At 35.7% G+C, this 20343-nt stretch overlaps 1 protein-coding gene across 7 annotated transcripts in view; it reads left to right on the forward strand.

The window, feature by feature from the left end:
- Positions 1 to 20343, forward strand: part of CEP83 (centrosomal protein 83) — an 89882-nt gene that overhangs the window by 24865 nt on the left and 44674 nt on the right. For 6 of the 7 annotated variants that reach the window (XM_045553229.1, XM_045553234.1, XM_045553233.1 and 3 more), the window contains exons 4-7: positions 4459 to 4551; positions 6446 to 6577; positions 16448 to 16699; positions 19196 to 19327. In XM_045553229.1, coding sequence (XP_045409185.1) covers positions 4459 to 4551; positions 6446 to 6577; positions 16448 to 16699; positions 19196 to 19327 — 609 coding nt within the window. The remainder of the gene's footprint in view (positions 1 to 4458; positions 4552 to 6445; positions 6578 to 16447; positions 16700 to 19195; positions 19328 to 20343) is intronic. The other variant, XM_045553231.1, reaches the window with a different exon arrangement.

Genomic DNA, 20343 nt, shown 5'->3' on the forward strand with positions numbered 1-20343 from the left:
CTCAGACTTCTAGACTCCTGAAGTGTTAAACAATAAATTTCTGTTTTAAGCCACCCAGTTTCTGGCATTTTCTTATGGCAACCTAGGAAACTATTAATAATACACTATCGAAAGCAGAATCCTTTTACAACGTCTTTCACACAGGACTCTTCATTCTTTGCTTCAGTGCTTTCGGTGCCAGAGAACCTAATGAACTCTGAAAAGCGATTCACTTCTCTTTATAATCATGTTAAACATCTTCTCTCTCATATTGAAATGAAATCATCCTGCCTGTGGCCTCCTTGTTGGTAACTTTGGATGTTCCTCCATGTGTTAACTTCCCAAACGTTTGCTAACAAGTATAATGTGTCTAGTAAAGTTTCTGTTTTTCAAGATAAGCGTATCTAGTTTCTATGTGACATTTTATTTGGCAAAATTAAGCTAAAGAAAAATCATGTATACATACATACACACATACACATTAAAGCAATTTATCTATTTGCTTTAATGAATGCTTGCAATTTGTACAAATTGTAAGTTTGGAAAAGTTAAGTAAATTCAATAAAGTAAGATCAGCAAGAAATATTTCAATGAAGGTTTTTGAGAGATGATTTTTAAAATATACATGTATTATCTAGTCTACTTGCAAAAGTGCCTTTTTCTAAGGTTTAATGTCACCCCCTTTGGCTTTTATATTAATAGGAAAAAGATATAAAAGACATTCATTTAAAGAATATTTCTGTATCAATAGTGAATGGGAATGATAATAATGACTAACTCATAGGATGATGGTAAAAATGAAATGAGGCTGCATAGAAGATGTTAGTACATTGCTTTGATATAAGTGGTCAGTACATGTTAGCTATTATTGTTACGTACCATGTTAGCAACCCTTTTAATGTGGGAAATAATTTGATATATTTCTGATAAAAGTAAAAAAATTACCAAGAATTTATATGCCTTTTTTGTACTAGGCAGTGAAAACTATATAACTCAGTATGTTTCCTATTTTATTTTAGCTGCTAGGAAGCTCAGATCAAAATATATTACTCAGTTTCAGTCATTAATTTATTAAGAATTTTTGTCACAGCAACATTTAGCCTCTTAAATTAAAAAAATCTTTGAAAAAGATTGGCCTAATTTATGTATGAATGAATAAATGAGAGACAGGGTCTCGCCCTGTCACCCAGGCTGGAGTGCAGTGGCCTAATTATAGTTCACTGCAGCCTCAGACTCCTGGGCTTAAGTGATCCTCCTGCCTCAGCCTCCCAAGTAGCTAGGACTATACCACACCTGGCTAATTTTTAAAATTTTTGTACAGACAGGGTCTCTTTGTATGCCCAGGCTGGTCTCAAACTACTGGCCTCAAACAATCCTCCCCCCTTGGCCTCTCAAAGTGTTGGGATTACAGGTTTGAGCCACCATGCCTGGCTAGCCTATATTATTAATATGCAAGTATTGCAGTGTTAAAAATTTATTTTTATAGATTTTATATAGATAATGCTACCCAAACTATTGTATGATAAAGCATTCTTGTAACTTTCTTTTGAGATATATAGTGGCAATATTCCATTAGAAGTCAAGACAGAATAATTTCTCCTAAAATAGGATGGGGAAAATCCTCTATTGTATGTCTTTGGTTTATGTGTACTTACGGGGTGAGGGAGAGGAAGAGAAATTTTTGTTGTGTGTGGATGCTTGTTCTTAATAAGATTCATAGGAGATAAAAAAAAATCTTAGAGACCCTTTGTCAGAGACCTCATGGATCAGAAGACTCTTAAACATTCATTTGCCCAGGCCAATGGTGAGATGTACACCATTATACTATTTAAATCATTGTTATTTCCAGAGGTATCTGCAATGTAACTGAACATATAGTATTAGGACCTACATAGTTATGGTGCAGCTGCTTCACTGTGTATAGGATAGTGAGCACAGGTCAGCCCATTTCTACTTGCTTTGCCCTGTGCCTTCTGCAGATTCTCAGCAGAGTTTTCAGGAGATCATTCACTTCGACAAGACAGAGCCCTGGCCTGACAGTAATCTCTCTCATACCTTTTGTTTTAAGTTAATATATATTTTTTAAAACCTGTAAAATATGGATAACAGTTGTGAATATCAGAAACAAAAAATGTAAAGCACCCAAGCACAAGTCTCAACGTAACTGATAAAATGTGATTCTTATTATACCTTTTTAGGACCTCATGATTAATGAAGAGGAGCAGAATATTTAAAAATTAATGGATGAGGCCGAGCACAGTGGACTCACGCCTGTAATCCTAGCACTCTGGGAGGCTGAGGCGGGTGGATCGTTTGAGCTCAGGAGTTCGAGACCAGCCTGAGCAAGAGCGAGACCCCTGTCTCTACTAAAAAAAATAGAATAAAATGTAGACTGAACTACAAAGGATTATTTACTTAACTCTAGTTAAACCCCACACTAAATCAACTACAATATATTTTGAACATATTGATTATTGAGGTTTTACTAAATACTAAAAAAAACAACAAGAGGCTTAAAGAGATGTCTCAGGATCCTTCTTTGCTCCCATACATTTTTTTTTTTTTGACACAGTTTAATTTTTTCTGTTTTTAGTAGAGACGGGTGTCTCATTCTTGCTCGGGCTGGTACCGAACTCCTGACCTCAGCGATCTTCCTGCCTCAGCCTCCCAGAGTGCTAGGATTACAGGTATGAGCCACCATGCCCAGCCTCATCCATTAATTATTATTATTATTTTTTTTTTGAGACAGAGTGTCGCTTTGTTGCCCTGGCTAGAGTGAGTGCCATGGCGTCAGCCTAGCTCACAGCAACCTCAAACTCCTGGGCTTAAGCAATCCTTCTGCCTCAGCCTCCCGAGTAGCTGGGACTACAAGCATGTGCCACTGTGCCCTACTAATTTTTTCTATATGTATATTTTTAGTTGTCCAGCTAATTTCTTTCTATATTTTTTTTTTTTTTAGTAGAGACAGGGTCTTGCTCTTGCTCAGGCTGGTCTCGAACTCCTGAGCTCAAACTATCCTCCCGCCTTGGCCTCCCAGAGTGCTAGGATTACAGGCGTGAGCCACCACGCCCAGCCCTGTAATTAACTTTTAATTATGGAAATCTTAAACATGTACAGAAGTATAGAGAGTGGTGAAATGCATCCTCATGTACCTATCACCCAACATCACTAATTATCTCTGTGCCAGAGTTAATGCATAGGGACCCAGGATTCTAAATTTGTTGTAGTGCTTCTTGTGGTCCCATCCAAAATGCCTTCAATTCATCTTTGAGAATCATTTTCCTCCCATACAGTCTTTGCTACCCCAGGCAAATTAAAATGTTTTCTGTTCCTTGAGTTTGGGTTCTACCCAAGCTTTAGTTTTCCTATTTTCTTGATGCATCATTCTTTCTATCCTAAATGTTTTCTCTCTCTGACTTCCCCTATCTGGTAAGCCTATATTGCCTACTTTTATAGTTTTTTGTGTGTATGGGTTATTTTTTGTTTTTTTTTTTCCCCCAAAGACTTTTTAACTCGGTTATTTTTCATACCAGTGTTTGAACTTCTTATGGGGAGATATGTACTTCATGTGAGTCTTTGTGATCTTTAGAAGGTTATTTAGATTCTTTGTGTGCCCAGTGTAGCTGCATCGTGAGATTGTTGTGGGAATTAAATAAATTTAATGCATGTAAGGTGCTTAGAACAGTGTGGTATATAGATTGTAGTACATCGTACAATGCTTTATGTATAGTAGGCTTTCATTCAGTAAAATGTAACATTTGGAATAAAATTGGAATATTGATGAATAAATGAATTAAACTGAACATTATTCTCATTTTTATAGAGATTAATGTAAATAAAAACTGTACTTTTTTTTCAGCCAGTATTTGTTCATTTGTTCATTCATTCATTCATGAAGTAATAACTGAGTGGTTATAAAGTGCCAGGCAGTGGTGGGAGGTGTTGGGAATACAATGGAGATAAAGACTAACTCTGCCCATATGGAGTGTACATAAATATTTAATTACTTATTGAAATATGAGTTCTATAAGAGACTATGACAGGGAGGAGCCTAAATTAGTTTTGGTGGTGAGAGTGAAAATCAGCCTTTTCTGATTAAAAATAAGTCTGAAGAAATCTCTTTGGTATAACAAATTATTGTACCTTTATTTTGCTTCCTTTGGAAAATAGGCAATCAGCCATTGTATCCAACATGATAGCCTTAGCTGCTAACATAGTTATTCCTAACATAATAATCAATGACTGTCTTTCCTTCATGTTAATGGAATTTTTGACATCTCTGAGAGCCTGAAATTGAGATTCTTAAAGTACTGTTTTAAACAGTGATTCTATTTATATAGTGATTACTATAAAATTAGCTATATTGTGAAAACTTTTATGAATCAAATTCAATTGTCATAATTAGGCTTTGAAATTTTGAGAACTCCTGATTTTAATACTTATGATCCATATTTAGAATTGTTTGTATTTATATATTAGGTATTAACTCCACAAAAATTGGAAGTATTAAGATCTCAAATACAACAAGAATTAGAAATTCCCATGAGAGAACGTTTTCGGAATCTGGATGAAGTAAGTACCTATATGAAGAACTGTACATTTACTCTTATGTGACTATCAAAGTCTTGATGAAAAGCATCATTCCCCTACCCAAAAACCCTTCAGTAGTTCCCCTTTTTACTCAGAGTCCTTACGGTAGCTCCTAAGACTTCACAGGATTGGACTCCATTACCTTTCTGACTTTCTTTCCTCCATTCATGTTGGCCTCCTGATATGTGTTTGACACTCCAGAAGTGGTACAGTTGAACAGCTTTTGCTCTAGCATTACTTTGCCTTGAATACTTGGCTCACTCCTTTATGTCTTGTAAGTCTTCACTAAAATGTCACTTTCTCAATGAGGCCTACTTTGACTATCCCCAGTCTGCCCATTTAATATTGTAGCCTACCTTTCCCATCACTGCTTAGGATCCCCCTTGCCCTGCTCTATTTTTTTTTTTTCTGATACAAATCACCTTCTAAAATGCTGTATAATTTTACTTATTTATTGTGTTTATTTTTTGTTTTACCACCTCTAGAATGGAAGTAGCATGAGAGGAGGAACCTTTGTCTGTTTTGTTCACTGTTACATTCAGAGTTCCTAGAACAGTTCCTGGTATAAAATAGGTGCTCAATTAATATTTGTTAAAGGAAAGAATAAATTTCATACACCCTCATGCAAGGAAAAGTTTGTTATAGTTTTACTTCAGGTTGAGAACAATCTCCTCTTATGAAGTGTTGGTATAATATGACTAAATGCTTAATAGAGGGGACAGGAAAAGAATGCAGATAATAAGTATATTAGGTACTCTGCTAGACGTTTTATATGTGTTACTTTATTTAACAAACATACCTGGTCTTGTACATACAGATGATTATTGTCCCCTTCAAAATGGAGCCCTTTGGGTAATTATAGTCTAATGATCCTGCCATTGTATAAAACAATTGTAGAATCCTCTTTTATAGTGGCTTACTGGCTTGATAATAAGGTCGTTCGAATCACTCCTAATGGCAAACCATTATGATTTAGGAGTAGATTTAATTTTTGAAAATAAACAAAATCATTCAGACCCAAGGTTAGGTGATCAAGTAAAAGCATTTTTTAAAAAAAATCAAAACAAAGTATATCTCTAATAAGATCATGAAAACATGTTTTCTTGGTTTATAAACTGGCTTAGAAATCTTTCAAATACTTAGCTGAGTATTTTAGGAGACATGCTTTCCTCATTACCTAATTTCATGATCCATGTTGAAATAGTGTCTCCTATATCTTTGTGCTCTCTTGCCTGAGTTTCCTGTTGAGTATTCATAATACCAGCAGCTTTCACAGAGTGCCATTAGTAAGCAGGTTTAGAACACTGCAGGGAATTGCATGTGTTCCTGGTTAGTCAAAAGAGATGGTGCTATGTATATTCTTTAGGTTGGTATGTTGAGTTGAACTATCATTGTAATATTTGATAGAACCTTAAGTTGCTTTACTAAATATTCAAATAACTTTTTATCTTTTGAATTTTTCTTGTTTGATTTTTAAGGGTGTGGTATTTCATACTTAATTATGCTTTCTAAAATCTAGCTGTATTTTGAAAGATGTGCTGCATTCTTAAATATTATTTTGTTAAGCCCAAAGCTCAAAAATTATGTCATGCTATACAATTTTATTATAAGGAGAATCAGTGAAGAAATAAGGTTAATTGAATGGTAATTTACTTTATTGGTACTTTCTCATGAAGGTACTAGTTCTGTATGTAGTATACTTGTCATAAGGACTTTCCCAGGTTCATTTGTATTTCTGTTAAATTTATTATTTTTTACTTTTAGAATGGCTGTCCGTATAATGTAATTTAAAATTATATTTGCAAAAGTGATTTTTGGAGTGAGTACAAATTTTGTGCATAAATTCGTGATAAATTGTAATCTCTTTTTATTTTAGGAAGTTGAAAAGTATAGAGCTGAATATAATAAGCTTCGCTATGAACACACGTTTCTCAAGTCAGAATTTGAACACCAGAAAGAAGAGTTTGCGCATATTTTAGAAGAAGAAAAAATAAAGTATGAATCAGAGGTGAGTGATTTATTGTACTAGCTTATTCATTATTCTAGTCAGTAAAATTTTATGATTATATATTTTTTATAAATCCCAAATTAGAGTTTATTGCATAATTTTTATTAATGGCAGAATATTTGTCATGCTTTTCATCTGCTCTATATCAATATTTTTCTTGTGAATGTTCTGTTTTTACTCATTTTTCCATTCCTTTTCTCCTTTATTTTGCCCCAGCCAATGGAGATAGACAACTTTGGGGATTTCTGTCAGGCCATGGGACTCCCATAGCCACAGAGTCACACTTCTGTTTGCAAATATAAGAGTTTGTGTGATTCCTTATTTAGCATTGTCCCCTCTGCTTCTTGGAACCAAACCACATCCAGGAGAGCTCTAGCTGTCAGCCTGTGCACCTTGTTTCCATTGATACAAAGAAGGGATTTATACTTTAGGGTGTACCCATCACCTTCAAGAAGTATATTTTGTTCTTTCTGACATCTGCAGCTGCAACATTCTCTGCTGCCTACAGTGTGCATTCCCACTCCATCTCCATTGCTTTTGGCAGCCTTTCTACTCATTTTCTGGTTTGTTTCTTAGTTCTGCCAAAAATGGGGTTTCTGTTTTTCATTCCTCATGTTGCTTTTGGATGATTTTTGAGGATGGAAAGAAAGAAATACCAATTATATACTGCCATATTCATAAATAAATAGTGTGGTGTCTGTAGTTCTGTGATACATTCTGTTTACTTACAAACACATCTACATTTTAAATTTATTGCATTATCTTTATTTGGAATTAAGAGTTAAAATATACTCACCGTCCTTTACCAATTACTAAATATTTATAGTGTTCTAATAAAAACTAAAACTGTGCTATTTGGATCAGACTAATTTATTCATATCAGTGAACAAACTGTTTCATGATTATTTTATATGTAAGAAGCTAAACTTTGGATTATTTGAGTCCATTAACAATACAGTACCAGGCCAGGTGCAGTGGTTCACGCCTGTAATCCTGGCACTCTGGGAGGCCGAGGTGGGAGGATCGCTTGAAGTCCAGAGTTCGAGACCAGCCTGAGCAAAAGTGAGACCCCGTCTCTACCGAAAATAGAGAAAATTACCCAGGTGTGGTGGCATGTGCCTATAGTCCTACCTACTTGGGAGGCTGAGGCAGGAGGATCACTTGAGCTCAGGGGTTTCAGGTTGCTGTGAGCTAGGCTGACACCATGGCACTCTAGCCTGGACAACAGAGCAAGACTTTGTCTCAAAAAAACTATGCAGTACCACAGAACACTATAAATATTTATAATAGTTTTTTACATTTAAAATATTTTTTACGCTTTAAGTGCTTTATTCACATATCATCTTACTTCTACTTGTAGTCAGTGAGATAAGGCAGGACCATCTTATTTTTTCCACTTTAAATGAGGAAACTAAGGCACAGGATAAGTGAATTGTCCAAAGTATCACACAGAAGGTCAGCAGCCAGGTTAACAGTAGAACTTAGGTATCCCAACTCCTAGCCCAGAGCATTTTTTGTTTTGTTTTATTTTAGTTCCTTTCTTGTTTTTATTTAATGCCATCATATTGTATCAGCAGATGCCATAACATTTTAAAAATGCCTATTCTTTCTGGCTTCAGTTCAAGAGGGAGTGGGAAAGGCTATAGACTAAATCCACCTTCAATATCACACTCCCGTACTTTGCACAAAGAAGAAAATGCAATCTCCCACCCAGACCCTCAAACCCACAAACCAGCCTACTACTCATGTTTCAGATGCCCTAAGCCTGCATCTCAACATGTGGTCAACACATATTCTGGATTTTACCCATCCAGTAACCTGCCAACCCATCAGTGGCAGGTAGTAATTTGAATTTGCTGCTCTGATTAGGGCCATCCGACAACTGCAATTTTGTTGAGAAGTTGGTTGATCTATACTACATGTGGTTATAAAAGGTTTTCAATCTGTAATTATGACAGCCTTAAAGGAACTACCTGTAAAAATTTTATTTTGAAAAATAGGAATGATAAAGATTTCCAGGCTAAAATGAAGATTTAGCATATTGAAGTGTAACTACTGAAGTTCAGTATGGTGGTGCTTTATTTTATAATTTGCTTTTAAAATCTAATGATGATATTTATCTTGTAATGATTATTTGTAGTCTGTAGTTTCTTAGTTTTGTTGTTTTTTTAAAGAACAAAACTTGAATCTGAAATCTGATGAATGATATATTTTTCACCCATGAAAGACCAAATAATCGTCATTAAAATTTTTAAGGGGTTAGTGGTATCATCAATTTTCATAGTTGGTATGTCTTATGATAGTCTTTGGAATCTGAAGATAAGCTGCTAGTTAAGAAGCCATAATTAATAGAGACTAGAAAAGTAAGACTTTCTTATAAGACTGAAGTTTTTTTCCTTCCTCTTCCCAATTGATTATGCAGAAGCAATATTAACTGAGTGGATAATTGGGAATTTGCTTTCATTCCATCACTTACCTTCATACTGTAGTTTGTATATACAAAAACAGTAAAACCTAGAGAGGTGACTGGATCACGAAACAGCAAATGTAGTTTCAAATATACTTCATAGAAATAGCAAATATAGTTTCAGAACTTCAAAGTAGAGCCCATTCTTGCTATCTTTCAATTTTACAATTTAAGCTAGTGTAAAATATACGAATTCATGTAATAAATTAATTGGATTTTCTTACATTAAGGACTTATACAATAATCATGCATTTTTACTTGTAAAGATAACTCAGTATTTTTTATTGCGTATATGGTCATTATTCAGAAGTGGGACTATTTTTTATGTTATTAGGATTCTAATTTTATATTCTGAAAATAGTAACGAAGAAAAATACAGAGAGTTATAGGTACAGGTGATTATAATGGTAGACTGAGTGAAAGAAGCAAGAGTAATTCAATGCAGAAGTATTAAGATTTCAGGAGAGAGGGGCAAGGAGCACTACATCTTATGAAAAACCATGAGAATGACAATATATGATGACAAGTCATTGGGATTATTGCATCATGTTCTTCAAACTGCCTGAGCTCTTCCTTGGCTTTTATGGGTCAGATGAGAAGCCAAAGTTCCTATGGTAAAAAGAACTTTGCTGGTTCTTTGAAAATGCTGTTTTTTTTTGTTTTTTTGTTTGTTTGTTTGTTTGTTTGTTTTTTCCTTGCAGTACTGGTAGCACAAAACTGAAAGTGTGCCTCTGGTTCTGATTCTTACCCTTCTGTGTGTATATATATATATATATCAGTAGACATCATGAAACCTTACAAATACTTCCTTTTTGCCCTGGTAGGTTCTGAAGTTCTAATCTGGAATGCTGCTTTAGGCCCAGATGGCTCCTTTATCTTTATAAAATATTCCAAGTTCTCTGACCTGCACTCTTCATATTTCTCTGAAGCACATCAAAATAGGCAGAAGTCTCCCAAGTTAAAAAGAAATTGTCTCACAGTGGGAATTCTTTGGAATTGATTTTGACAGCCTTTTAGATAGGCTTTATGAAATTTTACTCATTAAAGGTTTTTGTGCTAGAATGCAGACTAGAATATCTCAAAAACCAGACTTTTTACATGTATAATTTTAAAATGTTTTAAATGTTCATTTAGTGTGGCGTTGGGGATGTGGTGCATGAGTGTTCTCGTCTATAAAATGGGCTCAATAATAGTACCTATCTCATGGAGTTGTTGTAAGGATTTAATAAATTAAAATGTGTAAAGTGATAGTTAGCTCATAAGTGTCTGCCTTCCCTTCCTGTATCTCCCTCCTAGCTTTCTGACTGCTCAATTTTCAGATTCTCTATCTCCTGGCTTTTTTTTTTTTTTTTTTAGTCACCATTGGCTTTCTTTTACTATTTCTATGGCCAAGGTGACTCTTGTGGCCTAAGAAAGGCATTTGCTTTATTATCCATATTCTCTTGTTTAGTCAGAGTAGAGTTTTTTAAAATACACTGAATGTCACCTCATTTCCCAACAATTCCTGTATCCTATCCCCTAATCTTTCTGTAACTGTGTCTAGGGGCAGGTATATAGTTCTAAGAACTGCTTTCTCCCTATGACAATCTGTCTTACTAGGAGAAAAATAGGTGTGGAAGGAATGGAGATGGTAGCTTCCAAAATTAGATTAAAATGTGAACTTTCAATATGTAAGTAATTTAGAGTGATACCTTCTTAGTATAAATAAATGACAAAATGTTTTTATATAAAAGATATTCTACCATTAATTTAGGAAAAATTGATTATAGTACATAAAAGGAAAAAGGGGAAACATAGAATAGTTTAACAGTGGTCGCATTATTGTTGTTTTTAGGAATATAAAAAGTTAATTTAGCAATTTTGAAAACTAAGATTCAGGAACTTGAAACTTCATGTGCAAAATGTTTACTGTAATGCCTGACACATAGTAAATACTCAATTAATGGGTATTACTACCATTCATACCTGAGAGTAATTATCATAGTACTAAGTAACCTAATTTAGCAGATATTTTTAAATAGATTTCAAATTTATAAATGAGAAGTTATAGAAATTGAAGAAGTGAAAGAAATAGGGGCAAGAGACAAATTCAGCTTTAAATTTATTAAGAGAAACACTTGATTAATACTTTTTAGAATCCTCTCAACAACCCAAGGAGTTAGATAATCATTATCCCCATTTTATAAAAATGGAAGCACTGAGAGATTGGTCTAAGGCCACACGGCTAGTTGGTAGTAGAACAAGGATTCAAATCTAGGTAGCCTGAGGATTTCTGCTTCTGGCCATGATGGAATAATAGGGACAGAATTTACCTTAAGGCTCTAACTAAAAACTGGGTTAAAATATAGGAAACAATGGTTTTTAGACATTGGAAAACAGCCCAGGGCAGTGATCCCTGAGAAAAGGAAACGAATGATAGGAGCTCTGTGATTGCCCTATCTTATGTTCTGGAGGTGGTTTCCAGGCCACAGTGCAGAGAGGGAAAACACAGATTACTGAGTTGAGGAGTTGGAGTTCAGAATTTGGGGGGAGGCCAAAGAAACTAGCATTTGAAGAGCAGAGTGTTGGGGAATTCTGGAGTTCTGTAGAGGATAGCTCTGGAGTCTCTGGGTGAGTACTGATTAGTGCTTGTGTGTGAGGACACTATATAAGACCAGAGAGGGAAAATGATCCAGGTGCAATATATGTGAAGCAAAAATTGATAGAACTACAAAGAGGAATAGACAAATCCATAATTTTAGTTGCTGACTTCACACCCCTCTCTCAACAACTGATAAAATTATTATTATTTTGAGACAGTCTCACTCCATTGCCCTGGGTAGAGTGCCATGTCATCAGGCTAGCTCACAGCAACCTCAAACTCCAGGGCTCAATTGATCCTCCTACCTCAGCCTCCCAGACTGCTAGGATTATAGGTGTGAGCCACTGCGCCCGCCCAACAACTGATAAAAATCAGACCAGCCTGGGCAAGAGTGAGGCCTGGTCTCTACTAAAAATGGAAAAAGTTAGCCGGGCACAGTGGCACATGGCTGTAGTCCCAGCTGCCCGGGAGGCTGAGTAAGGAGGATCACTTGAGTCCAGGAGTTGGAGGGTGATGTGAGCTATGATGATGGCACTGCATTCTAGCCCAGGTGACAGAGTGAGACTGTCTCAAAAAAAAAAAAAAAAAAAAAAAATTAGGAATTCAACAAGGATATATAAGAACTCAACAGCACTATCAACCAGCAGGATCTAGTTAATATTTATATAACATTGTACCCAACAAGAGCTCCAAAACATTCTTTTGAAGTGCTCACTGAATATATACAAAATAGATTATATCTTGGGTTATAAAATAAGCCTCAACAAACTTATAAAATTTGAAATCGTATAGAGTGAGTTCTGTGACCACAGTAGACTTGATTTCAGAAATCAATAACAGTAAAGTAACAGAGAAGTCTTCAAGCACTTGGAAATGAAATGACACACTTCAAATAATTTATGAGGAAATTTCAATGAAAAACATTTCAGTGAGATTACATTTCAAAAAATACATTGTAAATGTAAATGAAAATGCAGCGTATCATAATTTTTAGGGTATAGGTAAAGCAGTGCTGAGAGAGAAATTTATAGCACTAAATGCATGCATTAGAAAAGATGCCTATTAAATCATCTGAGCTTTCACCTAAAGAACCTGGAAAAAGGTTATCAAAATAAAACTAAAGCAAGCATAAGGAAGGGAATAATAAAGAGCAGAAATCAATAAAATTGAAAACAGAAGAACAGAGAAAAATCAGTGAAAGAGCTGATTCTTTGAAAAGTTTATTAACATTGACCAACCTCTAGCAAGACTGACAAAAAGAAGATAAAAATTACCTATGTCAGGAATGAAAAAAGGAATATCACTCATGACAATATCGTAATTGTAGATATTAAAAGTATAATTAAGATCCTTTGAACAACTCTAAATAAAGTTGACAGTGTAGATGAAATGGATCAATTCCTCAAAAGGCATAAACTATCACAACCCACCTGATATGAAATAGGTCTTTAACTATTAGGGAAATTAAATTCGTAATTTAAAAACTCCCCAAATGAATGGTTTTACTAGAAGATTTTACTAAGTGTTTTTTGTTTTTGTTTTTTTTGAGACAGAGTCTCACTCTGTTGCCCAGGCTACAGTGCTGTGGCAGCAGCCTAGCTCACAGCAACCTCAAACTCCTGGACTCAAGCAATCCTTCTGCCTCAGCCTCCCAAGTAGCTAGGACTACAGGCATGTGCCATCATGCCTGGCTAATTTTTTCTGTATATTTTTAGTTGCCCGGCTAGTTTCTTTCTATTTTTAGTAGAGACGGGGGTCTCGCTCTTGGGAGGCTGGTCTCGAACTCCTCCTGAGCTCAAACGATCCTCCCGCCTCAGCCTTCCAGAGTGCTAGGATTATAGGCATGAGCCACCGCACCTGGCCTTTTACTAAGTGTTTAAAAAGGAATTAAGACCAATTCTCCTTAATGTCTTCCATAAAGTAGAAGAAGAGAAATGTTACCGTTGGGACAAACTGCATTAAGGGCACACAGGATCTATCTATTATTCCTTAAAATATTAGTAATTCTTTGTGAACCTACTGTTATTTGAAAATAAAAAGTTCAATTTAAAAAAAGTAACTTAAGGAAAAAAAGACATTTTATATAGAAGAACAAAGATAAGAATGACAACAGACTTCTTTTTGGAAATAATACAAGCCAGAAGAGAGTAGGACAATATCTTTAAAATAAAGGAAAAAGAAACCTACACAGTTTGGTTCTAGAGCCTGTTCTCTTACCCATTTCTCTATGCTGCATTATAAAGATAATAAAAACAAAGATGCATGGAGCAGTTAGATAACACTGCCTTTCCTGTTTGTGTGCCTTGGAGAATTGGAGTGGCGCTATCGTTCTTTGAAAAGGAAATCAACCACTGCTCCTAGTCCCTGATCTGTTTCTGTTTCATTTCCTTTACTTCAACTTTTTAGAAAGTAAAATTGGTTAATACATCATCTTACCTGTCAAACAAGTTTATACTTAAGAAGAGAATAAAGTAAATGTAGAGGTAACTATGATATAGGCAGATGTGGTAAATGTCATAAAAGAAAAATTCAAGCAAAGCCCTTTGGAAGTTAGAGGAAGAATTGAGAGCACAACAAATTCGGCATATCAAGGAAGATGACATGTGAACCTGATTGCGAGTGGAGGAAAAGCAAAGATCTGAGGTTGTGTCCATGATCTGTGTCCAGATGCCCAGGACAATCACTGGTGCAATGGTGATGATTGAGTATAATACGCTTCTTGACGACAGAGGTTTTGTGTGTGTGTGTGCGTGCCTGCTGGGTTATACCCTTACTACCTAAAGCAGTGCTGGGTACTTAGTAAGTACTCAGTAAATATTTGTTGTGTGAATGAATAAGTGAACAGAGAAATTAGGCAGCGATCACCAGTTTTGGTAAGAATAATTTGGTAGTGAGTTCTGGCTTAGGAGATATAAACGTGGAATCTAATCCTGACTGAGCCATTAGCTAGCTGTCATCTAGTCCCATACCTTTGGCTATCACTTCAGCTATCACATAGATGCCTCTCAAAACTATCCGAGAAAGCAATAATGTAGGGAACATGCTGGCTGAGAACGTGAGCTGTGTGACCCCGTGTGTAAAATGGGAACTACAAGAGAAATTATTGTTACTGTTGTTTACATGTAGAGCGCTTAGCCTCAGTACTTGATGCATAGTAAGTACTCAGTAATGGGCGCCATTGTCTGAATCTGAGTTACACGTTGCCTCCTGACCTCGATGAGCCGCCACACCTCTAACATAGCACATTAAAACCATATTTAAGTTACCTCATAAAAGCTAAATGGTACCTTAAAGACCAGCCCAAGTCCTTCATTTCACTGAAGCCAGAATGAAAATGTGACTTGCACAAAGTTACAAAGCTAGTTGAAGGAAAAAAAATACATGGAAGAAAAAAAGTCAGGGACCGAACCCAGTGATATACTTAGAGTTACATGTAAAGTGTGGGAGGAAAAGTAGAAGAGAGTTACTAATTAGTTGAGCTTTTGAGGGCTTCACACTCAATGCTACAGCTACCTTCAAGGATTAATTTAATTTTCTAGGAAAAAAAATGATACTTTGTTTGCTGGATGGCTCTACCTATATTTCTCATTGATATTTTAAATTCAACATGAAAAAAAAAAATTGGAATCACTATGTGTTCGAACTGAAAAGGATCTGAGATTGCCTCCAGTTCAGCCTTCCATTTTACAGATGTAGAAAACAGATCCTGCCCTGGGGTGAAGGCCTCATACTGTTTAGATTCATTAATAGCTCTGTGATCAAACAGTTGTCTCTTGGGCCACTTTTGGCTAGGTTGCCTGTCATTTCTTTAGGCTTAGAGTGAGCACTTGAAGTTCATCCTGGCTACAAACAACCCCTGGTCTTGTTTACAGCAGTGGTTGCTACTCTTTTTTTAAAAAAGCAGCTGAATCTTTTCCTTAATTTGGACCATATGGCCAATATTTAAAAAGAGACTAGAAAGAGGACCTGATTATTACCAATAGAGGTTTGGGTAGTGGTAGGGGGATAGTTGGGGAGATCAGAAAAGGGAAAGAATGAGTTCTACCCTGATTGTTTGGCTTTGTAGTCCCCAGAGGTGAGGAGCCTCTGAAATGCCTTAGAGGTGAGAAAGCAGTTTGAAACCTACTGATTGGAGGCCCATGGGGTCTGGCAGCGATAGTTGGCATGAATGACAAGACCACTGGTGTCTCTGCTCTAGAAGTTCCCCAGTGACTTTAACACATGCCCTGGAGTGATTATTTTCAATTCTTTCTTAAATCTAAGAACTAACAACCAGGCCAGCATTACAACCAGGACTTTAATGAACTCCCAGCTGTCATTTAAAAACACTCATCAATCACATTTGTTTTTATTTACACAGACATGCAATGTTTGTGTGAATTAAGTTGCCTTGAAATAGATAATTTTATTAGTATAGACATAGCCCAAGAATTACTGTCACATGAGGAAAGGCTTAGCTGTGGTCAGAGTTTTAGTTGTGCATGAATCCCTGTTTTTGATATATTTTAAAATACTTGGTGTATTTTTAATAATTATTTTCATAGTATGTATAACTTTGAATTTTAGTCAGCAACCGATTAAGCCCCATGTGGACACCATGAGGAGATAGAGGGAATATAGGACAAAGTCTTTGCCCTCACATTTGAGTTATGCTGGGTACAGAATGAAGAATGTGACATTTTAGATTTTTTCCATTGTATTTCATTTCATCAGCTGAGCTTTCATATTGTCAATTTTTAATTTTAATTTACTGATTTGTAAAGCATGTTCATGACTAAAAATCCAATAATTTAAGCTTGTATGCTTTCTTTCAAATTATTAGATTGTAAGACTGGAGAAAGATAAAGAAGAACTACATAACCAACTGCTTAGTGTTGATTCCACAAGAGACAGCAAACGAGTGGAACAGCTTGTTCGAGAAAAAGTCCAATTGTGTCAGAAATTAAAAGGTTTAGAGGCTGAAGTAGCAGAAGTAAGGGCTGAAAAAGAGAATTCTGATGCTCAGGTAGAAAATGTCCAAAGAATACAGGTGCGGCAATTGGCTGAGATGCAGGCTACAGTCAGATCCCTGGAGGTAAGGTTTTAATTGCTTCCCAGTAGGGTATGGCATACTTTTTAAAAGTGCAATTGACAAGCCTTTGATTTTTAGAGCATAAATGTATGCTTACCAATGTAATGCTTACGCATTTGTGGAATCCCAAGAGTATGTATTCTTTTTGTAAAGAAGAAAGCTATTGATTTGTAAGCAGTGCCTATGCTACCACATTTACAAAGGGATTATTTATTCTTGGGGAGTCAAGTCACCTCCCTGAAATGACTTAACTCTTATAATGCCACATAATACAATATGCAAAATCAAAAATATATATATATTTGAGCTTCTGGAGACTAAAGTCATCTCCAAGCAGAAAGAATAATTTCTTCCAAAATACTATGTTCCTTACACTGGGATTTGAGATGTTAAAATTGTAAATCTTGTTTGAACAGAAATACCATCTTACGTATCTTATGACAGCTTCTTGCCAGAGTACTAAAATTCAACTTGGGTACTAATGCATACAAGCATCTACTGAATTATTTTCCTGAGTTCACTAGAGAAAGATAAGTGTTGGCAGAGCTAGGCTGATACTCCTAGAGGTATTGCTGTGTGAAAATTCTCGGTTTCCATTTTATTCAGACTTGCTTACTCCTTCTAGTTCTTAGTGCCTAACTTGTAGAAAATATACCAGTTTAATTGTTTTCATTTACTTTGTGCAGTTCAAAGTGTTTTTTGTTTTCTTTAGAACAGGTATGAAATGATGTGGGTTGGAAGGAAATTAATAGGCACCTGGTTTGTAGTTAAAATTCAATATCCAAATCCAAAATGGTGATTGTTTTTTTATTTTCCAGCCAGCAAGCTAGTATAAGGACTACACTGATACGTTTTGAAGAGTAGAAGTAATTTTTTTATTTTTTCACATGAAGCTTCTGTCAGTATTTACTGGTTTCCTGAATTAAAGTTGTCAGTATCATTGGACCTTAGACATGAAGCATTTCAGAGTGAGACTGTTTATGTTGCCATCCTAACATCTTTAGTGTATTTTACACAGTGTCAGAATAAGTGGGATGACTGCAGTTGAATGTAGTATGTAGTCTCAATGTGAAATTTTTCATTGAGGTCTTTTATAGTGATTATTTTCAGAGCAAGTTGAATGATGACAAAAGATGGATGGTTCATTTGTGATATTTTCAGAAGAGCCTATATTTAAGTTCCCCATTTGTCAGGTGAAATTAAAATAAGCACATGACAGCAAACATTTCTTTAACTTTCTTGGCTATCATTGTGGCCAGAGATATTTTATATTTGAAGAAAACAGTTTTTTTCCCCCAAATTACTTGTTGAATATGCTCCTTATCATAGTTAAGATACAGATAGTCTCCAACTTAAGATGATTTGACTTAAAATTTTTTGACTTCATCATGGTGTGAAAGCAATATGCATTCATTAGAAACTGTACTTCAAATTTTGGATTTTGGTCTTTTCCTGGGCTAGTGATACATGTGGTGTGACTCTATCTGAGCTGGGCAGTGGCACCAAGCTGCAGCTCCTAGTCTGCCACATGATCTTGAGGGTAAACAACCTCTCTACAGGGTACTGTGTTGCCAGATGATTTTGCCCAACTGTAGGCTAATGCAAAGTATTCTGAGTATGTTTAAGTTAGGCTAGGCTAAGCTATGATGTTTGGTAGGTTAGGTGTATTAAATGCATTTTCGACTTAGGTATTTTCAATTTGCAGTGAGTTTATCAGGGTGTAACGCTGTCATAAATCAAGAAGCTTCTGTGTATAGGAAATCAGATGTTATAAAACTGAAGCTTTTCCTTTAAATGCCAAAATGTTTTCATTTTAATTATTTTGAGTAGAAATAGTTTTTAAAAGCCTTTGGTTTTTCTTTTCTAATTAAAGAGTACAATGAGAGTTACCAACCAGAAATTTTTTTGACAACTTACAGACTTCATTAAAAATTTTAATTATGTGATGAGGTAAACAGCTTCTTTGCTCGTACTTCAGAAGTCTCCAGATTAGCTGAGGATTTCGAATTCTTCTCTCTTCCTCTCTCTTTTTAAAACAATCTCCACTGATTTAGATTTTAATTTTCACTACTTACTGCTATCAGTGAGCCCTCTCTTCTGTCTTCTAATATGCTTTTTCATATCTGCTATGGCCTGGAAACTCTCAAAAATACTTGTTTGAATTATTAATATATCATTGTTGCGTAAATAGGTACCAAATGAGTGCCTTAGGTGGTTTCTCTCATGAAAGAAGTATATGAGCTTTATTTTGTTGGTGGCTGTTGATATGTTGTTTGTCTAGAATATCTTGTTGCACATTTCTTGGAGCAAATATCTTTCATTTGAAGCCTACCAATTAGCTTGAGAAAACTCATGTTACTTTGTTACGTGTTAATATTGTTGAGGTTTTGAATAATTTTTTGTATAACTATTACATGTATTTTAAATAGTGCTTATTCTATTTTGATAAAATTGTGAAAAATTATGAACAAATTTTAATATATTTTGTTTTAACAAAAGGCTGAAAAACAATCAGCTAAACTACAGGCCGAACGCTTGGAAAAAGAGCTACAATCAAGCAGTGAACAAAATACCTTTTTAAATAGTAAATTACATAAAGCTGAACGAGAAATAAGTACATTGACCAGTACAGTAAGTTGTTTTACGTTTCTCTTTCATTCTTTTAGAATGCTGGATGCCATATGATAAAGAAATTTTGTTTTTAATAGTTTAGTTCTCTCTACTGAAATCTTATTTTATTGTATCATTCTACCTTATAAGAAATAAATGCATTGACCAGTGGAGTATGTCATCTTATGCTTCTACTTCATTCTTTTTTTTTCACCTCCCTTAGAGACAGGGTCTCACTCTGTCACCTAGGCTAGAGTGCAGTAGCCTGATCATAGCTCACTGTAACCTCGAGCTCCTGGGCTCAAGTGATTCTCCTACCTCAGCCTCCCAAGTTGCTGGGACTACAGGTGTGAGACTGTACCTGGCTACTTCATGCTTTAGACTGCTTGGTACTGTACAATGGCAAAGACATTTTATGTTTAAATAGTTTAGTTCTCTATATTGAAATCTTTTTTACCCTATTATCCTACTTTCCAAATACATGCAGAATCTGACCAATTCTTACCATCTCCACCGTGGCCATTCTAGTCCAAGCTAGGTTCAGTTTCTATGCTAGCTTGCTAGCTGGTCTTCCCTCCACCATTCAGAGTCCTGTATGATCTGGATCTTGCAGTCTTTCCACAGCCATTACCATCCATTTCTCCTCCTGTTCACTTTGCTCCCCCAGCCCTCTCTTCTTTGAGCAAACTCACTGCTTCCCCAGGGCCTTTGCATTTGTGTGCCTGGCTTTGTCTTCCCTCACGTATCTACATGCCTTGCTTTTTCACCTTTTTCAGATAGCACCTAAGCAGAGAGACCTTCCTTGTCTTCACTTAGTAGAATAGCATCTTTCCTCTCCCTCTGCCATACTGTCTTCTTTACCTGCTTTATTTTTCTTCACAGCTCTTAATACTGTTTGATATATTTATGTTTATTTAGTTTTTGTCTCACTTTTTCTTTCCCACTATCTTCCCCGCAATCAAATGTAAGCTCTGAGAGAACAGGGACATTGTTTTTGTCAATACTTTTTCTCCAGCTCCTAGAACAGTGCTGGCACA

Source organism: Lemur catta, chromosome 6 (assembly GCF_020740605.2).
Source record: "Lemur catta isolate mLemCat1 chromosome 6, mLemCat1.pri, whole genome shotgun sequence".
NCBI lineage: Eukaryota > Metazoa > Chordata > Mammalia > Primates > Lemuridae > Lemur > Lemur catta.